The sequence below is a fragment of the Nannospalax galili genome, unplaced genomic scaffold (genome assembly GCF_000622305.1).
Source record: "Nannospalax galili isolate Female #2095 unplaced genomic scaffold, S.galili_v1.0 scaffold471, whole genome shotgun sequence".
Lineage (NCBI taxonomy): Eukaryota > Metazoa > Chordata > Mammalia > Rodentia > Spalacidae > Nannospalax > Nannospalax galili.
The window spans coordinates 1,298,304-1,306,258 of NW_008330333.1; the positions used below are offsets into that span (position 1 = coordinate 1,298,304).

The 7,955-nt window shown below is 43.0% G+C and overlaps 1 protein-coding gene across 1 annotated transcript; it reads left to right on the forward strand.

Annotated features, from left to right (window-relative positions):
* Positions 1-4,413: 4,413 nt before the first annotated feature.
* Positions 4,414-5,361, forward strand: LOC103744983 (olfactory receptor 1361-like). Its single transcript, XM_029569545.1, has one exon. The coding sequence runs from the start codon at positions 4,420-4,422 to the stop codon at positions 5,359-5,361; it is 942 nt and encodes a 313-aa protein (XP_029425405.1). The 5' UTR covers positions 4,414-4,419.
* The last annotated feature ends 2,594 nt before the right edge of the window (positions 5,362-7,955 follow it).

Below are 7,955 nucleotides of genomic sequence, written 5' to 3' on the forward strand. Positions count from 1 at the left end.
CACTAACGATTTGTTCTTAATAAGAAAATGCTGCTTGTGTGTTAGACTTCAAACCCTGGTCTAATCAACTCTGAAGTCCCTACCTGAAACCAAATGAAAAAAAACTATTCTTATCTAAAAATTAAATGATGGCTAAATTTCTTCTCTCTCCTTGTCTAGAGGTCATTTAGGAGGGAAATCACACTGTGATTCTAGTCACTCCAACAACTATCAAAACTCCTGAAAAGCAAATTTTGAGTCCAGCCATGGCAGCCAGAAGAAAAATGAGGAGAAACCCAGTAGATGGATGCTTTTGGAAGTCCTAATTAAGAAAGTCTGAGTTGAAAATTCATCCTGTTCTGAATTCTCTTGGTTCCCTGCCTAGAATTTGTGCCTAACTGCTCTTGCCTTACTTCTGCTTCCCCTCCTCAACCCACTGATACCCATCCTCCTCATAATGATGATTATTCCATGCCTTTAAAAATTTTTCAGGACAGAATCAATGAGATGACCCAACAGTCAGTGAACCAGATGTTCTTAATCAAATTTCCTCAGGTCTCCTACCACCATCTGCCTGCCTAACCCCACACTCCAGACTGATGTTCCAGCCTTTTGAGACTACCTCTCTTTGCTGACATCCCTGTCCAGCAGGAAGTAGTTAAAGATAGACCACACCATCCCTTATCATCAACAAAAGCCTGGAGTATTAGGTTCCTGGCAGGCTTCTAAAATGGTGGCTCAGCTTGCATATTTTAAAACTGTGGGTTCAAACAACCCCAGACAAGTCCCTCTGCTTGTTGGGAGACCAACCAATCCTGAGCTAAACTGCCCAGCCATTCATGGAAAGTTACCCATTCACCTAACTACCTATAAAAAAACCTCTGACTTCCCCCTGCTCGCTACTGTTTCTCTGTTGTTGTTTCCCTGCTCCCTGAAAAGCAGCCCAGAAGTCTGTTTGCTCTCAAATAAACTGCTGCCCTCCCTCATGGAGTTGTCTGGTCAGTGGTCTTCACTGAGTCATCTTCAATACAGTTCCCACAGATCAAACTCAAGTCAACAGTCTTGTCTGGCAAATGCTTTTACCTGCTGAACCATCTTGCCAGCCCACATTTGGACATCAATGATAGGACATATCATTTTAGAAAAATTGGTGAAGAAAAAGAAGCAGAAGACTTTACTTAAATTTTGCAATCCCATCACCCAGATATAAACTTTCCTTTTTTTTCAGACAAGGTCTCCCTGTAGCCCCAGCTTGCCTGTGTATCTCTACATAGTCCAGGCTGGTCTTGATCTCATAGACATCCAGCTACCTCTGCCTCCAGAGTTCTGGGATTAAAGGCATGCACTACTATGTCTAGGCCATTTGGAGCTTTTTGGCATTCATATTTTCACCCAACATTTTCATTGTAATGAGATTCTGACAACAAAAATGGTCAAGCCCTGTTACTGACAGAAACCCTGGTGGTACTTTTCCTTCCAAGCTGGGCTGCATTTATCATACCATCATTATTTCTGGGGTACCGGAGAAAATGCTGAGGGCCTTGGGCACACTCAGGAAGCACTCAACCTTTGAGATATATCCCAGTATTTTTTTTATCATATTATTAACTATCCTTTAAAAATAACTTTTATTATTTTTATTTTATGAGTGTATTGCCTGCATGTAGGTAGGTGCACCCATACCATGAAATGCCTGAGGAGGTCAGAAGTGGGTGATGGATCCCCTGGAACTTGAATTCCAGATGTTTGTTAGCTGTTGCAGATGCTGAGAATCAAACACAGGTCCTCTACAAGAGCAGCCAGTTCTCTTAACATGGAGTCCTCGCTCCAGCCCTTCACTATCTTTTAAAAATATCACTTGGAGGGTTGGAGAGATGGCTCAGCAGTTAAAAGCACTAGCTGCTCTTGCAGAGGACCAGGATTCAGTTCCCAATACCCATATGGCAGCTAACAACTCTCCAGAACTTCAGTTCTGAAGATCTGACATCCTTTTTTGATCTCCACAGGCATTGTATGACACAGGTGTACTTACACACATGCAGGCAATACACTCATACACTTAAAACAAAAATTTTAGATTTTGGATCACAGAATACAGAAATAGGAGAGAAATAAAGTGACCACATCTGACCTCAACAAATGAGACTGTTTATTTAGCACAGCAAGGGGCAGCAACCTTCCTGTGGGATGAAGCAACTGTACAGGGCATAAGAGCTGGTCAGAGTTTTATATAGGAACAGCAGCTACAGGGGATGTTTTAGGGACAGCTACTGCAGGGGAGACAGAGGCAGCAGGGGAGATTTATTTTTGGCCATTCTTGTGGTTTCTCTTGGGACTCATCCATGTGGCCCATCTGGATACCCAGGCAGGGGGAAGAAGTCTCTAATATAGAACTGGATGGTTGGGGGCCCAAATATTCCATGGTCAGGAGTTCTATCTTGTGCCAATTTTCTTCAAAAATAGTAAATAAGAGCCAGGCGTGGTGGCACATGCCTTTAATCCCAGCACTCCGGAGGCAGAGACAGGCATATCTCTGTGAGTTCAAGGCCAGCCTGGTCTACATAGTGAGTTACAGGACAGCTGGGGCTACAGGGAGACCCTATCTCAAAAAGAAAAACCAAAAAATAGTAAATATTTTAAAAATATCACTTGGTGGGGCTGGAGAGATGGCTTAGTGTTTGAGAGCACTGGCTGCTCTTACAGAGGACCTGGACTCAGTTCCCAACAGCAAAATGGCAGTTAACAACCATCAGCAACTCCGGTTCCAGGAGATCTAATGCCCTCTCCTGGCCTCCAGGCATTGCTCATACCTAGTGCACTTATATGCATGCACACTAAATACTCATATACATACAATAAAAATAAATCACAAGGGCTGGAGAAATATCTCGGCAGTTAAGAGCACTGGCTGCTCTTGCAGAGGGCCTGGGTTCATGTCCCAGCACCCACATGGTGGCTAACAACTGTCTATAAGTCCAGTTCCAGGGAATTCAATACCCTCTTCTGACCTCTGAGGGCATTGCATGACATGGGTGCATTTATGTACATGCAAGCAATACACTGATACATATAAGATAAAAATAATAAAGTATTTAAAAATAAATCACAAAAATTAAAAAGGAAAGTATTACTTGGCATTCTCTGTCTCTCTGTCTTTGTCTCTCTCTTCTTCCCACTCCTCTCTCTGTCTCTCTCTCTCTCTCTCTCTCTCTCTCTCTCTCTGGCTTTTGCTCTCTGTCTCTCTCTAACCTCCTATCTCTGCCTCCCCAGTGTTGTATATATAAGTTTACTACCATGCTCAGCTATGTGCTTGCTTAGTATAGTCTCCTGTTATTACATCTTATTAATGTGCCCTTAATATTCCTACCTACAAATTAGAGACAATAGAGCATCATTAATCACCTCTGAGGACGATCAAATATCTGAAAGCAAATATCCCACAAAACACAGGAATACTCCTAAGACTGAAAACACAAAAAGATATAATAACTGAATATTCTTATCTGTGAACAAAGACCCAGATCACCAAGGTCATGAGGGTTGACATAGCAAGAAAGGTCTCCTGGGATCTGTTTCTTTTTTTGGGGGGGGGTGGATCTGTTTCAATAACTGTGGTCTTATTCCTAATGTCTACATTTTGACCCAAGAGTCTCCCTTAAACTTGATGCTGTTCTTTACCTTCATTGTTTGGTCTAAAAGGGCCAAAGACCTAGATGGGGAATTGTTCTCTTCATGTCGCTAATGAGACTCTAAGGAATTCTGGTCCCAGTGGCCAAAGAGGCTCCTGTAAATGCCTGTTCTGTGATTGTCTCACACAACTTTCCTGTTCAGAAGATGAAGACTCCAAATACTTTCCTCTCACCTATTCAGGACCTTCCAATGTTAAGAAGACAACACACTCCTGAGGGAAGCCCTGTTCAGTTAGTTCAAGGTAGACAGCAATGGACAGTACCAACCTCCTCAGGTAAGGTTACAGCAGTAGAATCACAAACACTTGTTCCTTCAAAGGTGAAATTCTTTTAGGAACTTACTTTTCAGCTTCTTCCAGAGAGGGGAAGTCATAATAAGAGTCCAGAATTCATTTGTTGTCACTTGAGATAAACTCAGTACTAACCAACAATTTCTTGTTTCTTTCTGAGCCACTAAGGAGTTGGATAAGTCTGAGGTGGAAGGAAAACTGAGCAACACAAGTAGACACAGCTAGTGTTAGAGACAGTGTATTTTCATGCTCATTATAAAAAATAGGACCCAGGGATTCATACAGGAAGAGCATCAAAGCCAAGTATTAGAAAGTGAACATATGGGTGGTGTTTGCACATCCTGGGTTACCAACTCTATGAACTGATTTGTAGACGTCATCCTGCCTAGAGCCCCATCACATCCTGATCACCCCCATCTAGGTTTTGAATTAATTCTCTTCTATTAACTTGGGCTCAGACCATGAGAAAAATTAATCAGTCGCTTGTCACTGAGTTCCTCCTCCTGGGACTCTCCTGGCAGCCCCAGCAGCAGCAGCCCCTCTTCCTGCTCTTCCTCATCATGTACCTGGCCACCGTCCTGGGAAACTTGCTCATCATCCTGGCCATCAGCACTGACTCCCGCCTGCATACCCCCATGTACTTCTTCCTCTGCAACCTGTCCTTTGTGGATGTCTGCTTCTCCTCCACCACTGTCCCCAAGGTGCTGGCCAACCACTTACTTGGGAGTCAGGCCATCTCCGTCTCTGGGTGTCTCACACAGATGTATTTTCTCTGTTTGTTTGCCGACATGGATAATTTCCTCTTAGCTGTGATGGCCTATGATCGCTTTGTGGCCATATGCCACCCCTTACACTATACCGCAAAGATGACTCACCAGCTCTGTATCCTGCTAGTGACTGGATCTTGGGTCATTATAAACCTGAATTCTCTTTTGCACACTCTGCTCATGGCTCGACTCTCATTCTGTGCAGACAATGTCATCCCCCACTTCGTCTGTGATGTGAGCCCCCTCCTGAAACTGTCGTGCTCAGACACACACCTTAATGAGATGATGATTCTCACGGTGGGATCCCTGATCACATTTATCCCATTTGTCTGCATCCTGGTCTCCTACATTCAGATCACCTGTGCTGTCCTGCGAGTCCCATCCACAAGGGGAAGATGGAAAGCCTTCTCCACCTGTGGCTCCCACCTGACTGTGGTCTCCCTCTTCTATGGCACCATCATCGCTGTGTATTTCAATCCCTCATCCTCTCACTCTGCTGAGAAGGACACAGCAGCTGCTGTGATATACACAGTGGTGACCCCCATGTTCAACCCTTTCATCTACAGCCTAAGGAACAGGGACTTGAAGAGGGCTCTACGGAAAGGGTTCTGCAGAAGCACATATTCTGTCTCATAGAATCCATACCAATTCTTGTTCCCAGGAAATGATTTTTACTCATTAAGATTTAGCAAATGTTACATTATGTTCTGGAAAAAGTATAAGGTATCAGTTCTGGGCAACTTAAAGGACAATTCTTACTCTTGTAATAGTGGATTTTCTGTCAGTTTCCTAGTGAATTTATCAACTAATGGAATTTTATTTTACTGGTTCTGAAGATTGTAACAGGGCACGGCATATGCTGGGTAAGCGTACTCTACCACTGAACTACATATCAGCTATTGGAATTTCTTCTTATGTACTAATTTTAAAAATTATTTTGATGTTTTGGTTGTTTGCTTTAGCCTTTAGCGACTGTGTTCTCCCTCCAACACTAATTTTGGAATCACTTTATGTTCAAGTCAAATTGTTTCTTTTAAGTGTTCTCTTTGAAAGATATGTGCTACATATGTATTTGAATACTGTAATTATGTAGATTTTTTTTTACAATTTTCTGGCCCTGATACTGAGACAGTAACTCAGGTGCTCTGCATTAGGGTGACACTGAAGTTTCTAAAGCATCTCTTGTGATTGTGTGGTCACTCAGAGTTGGAGTGTTTGCCTTAGCCTCTTTCATATGTTCAACTTAATAGTTATAATAGAGGCTCATAAAATAGTTTTGAGTCTCTTAGGTAGTATTCAGGGACTAATGTGCATGACATCATTTCTGAGGAGAGTCAACAGTCCTGGAGGCCATGTGGCCACAGACACCCAGAGGTAAGGAGCACACAAAAGGCTGGAACCCTTCAGGAGTATCTGGATTGGCTGGGTGACCTTAGGAGATGGTGTGTCTGAGGTCATGGGTCTCATATCAGGCAAATAAATTAGCACTTGCTGTTCCCGCTGCCCAGACCAATTGCCTGTGTCTCTTCTGACCAGCATTCCACCCAGGTCTTGGAGAATCAAGTCAAGCAGCAGGTGTTTTTCATGTAACCCTGGACTCCCTCTTTTGATTCTGTCAGCTGATTTTTTATTCTGTCTGCCTGATGAAGACATTCTCCAGCTCATGAGATGCCTCAGCTGACACATACTAACCACTCCTTGTCCTCAAGTGTTGGACACTGCTCCTAAACTAAAGAAAACAATCAACTCTAGTTGAAAGAAAAGAAAAACTAACAGTTGATTGGATATTGCTTGAATTTTTCCTTTTCTTTATTATTTTTATTTCTTTTAAAATTCTTTATTATTTTTTATGTGTATGAGTGTGCCTGCACGTATGTTAGTGCACCCGTGTCATGCAATGCCACGGAGGTCAGAGAGGGCTTCAGATTCTGAATTGGAGTTAAGGACAGTTTGTAGCCACCATGTAGGTGCTGGGACTCGAATCTGGGTCCTCTGCAAGTCCAGTCAGTGCTCTCAACCACTAAGCCATCTCTCCAGTCCCCTTTGTTTCATTTTTTAAATTTAATTTTGTCTATTTCATATGGAACACCTTAATCAATCTTAATCATCTTTATCCCCTTTCCCCACTGGCAACCTCCCCCCCCGACTGGAGTTCATACATTCTGTCATTTGCATTAAGGCCTGTTGTGTCAAGTTAGTGTCCTCAGATATCCTTCAGTGCAAGTTCATCTACTGAGTTCTAGTCAGCCTATCTAGAGTCTCTCACCTCGGGAAGATCAGCTCTTCCTCACCCAGCAGTAATCAGTTGCCAACATTTCTTCAGCTAAGATTGGGGTCAGCTGTCCTTTTTCCCAGTTCTATGCTGGGTTTTTTGTCTGTTTGAGTTTGCATGGGTCCTGTGCATGCTGATAACATTGCTGTAGGTTCATATGCGCAGGGTATCAGGAGTCTGTAGGACTCTATTTTCATATGGTCATGCACTTCCTCCCTGGCTCTTACAATCTATCCACCCCCTCTTCTGCAATGGTCCTGGAGCACTGGGTGGGTGTAGTTTAATATAGGAGTCCTGTCCAGGACCAGACTTGGACATTCTGCAGACTCTTAGTCTCTACACTTTGGCCATTTGGGACCTTTTGTGTTCTTGGCTCTCTGTTGCATGAGGGAGCTTCATTAATGAGAACTGAGATATTCATTAGTGTCTTCTTTACCCCTTGTTCTATGTTCTGTGAGCCTTAGGTGTAAAGGTTGCACTGTAGATGTGCCACTTAGACTTGTGTGTGACCAGTTGTGGTACTCTGAAATAGTCTCTGTCTGGTGCAAAAGAAGCTTCTTTAATGAGTGGTGACTGGGATATTTGTCTGTAAATATAAGGATACATATTTTACACATAGTAAGAAATTACATTAGTCTATGGATGTGACAGCCTTTGGATTTTCTCTAAGATCTATGACCTCTCTAGCCATGTGTATTTGGCTATGTTTAGACATGAGTTTCCTCCCATTGAATAGGATTTAAGTCCAATTAGGTAGGTGTTGCTTGCCCCCAATATAAAAGTGCCACTACTGTACCAATATTGTATTCTGTGCATGTCATTGATGTGGTTATTTGTTCTTGAAGCTGGTGTGGGACCATCGATTGATATTGTCCCTTAGCACCTTGCATAGTGCTTTCCAAAACTATGATAGCTAGCCTCCAGGGGAAATGGCTTCCCGGTCAGTTCCAGCTCCATT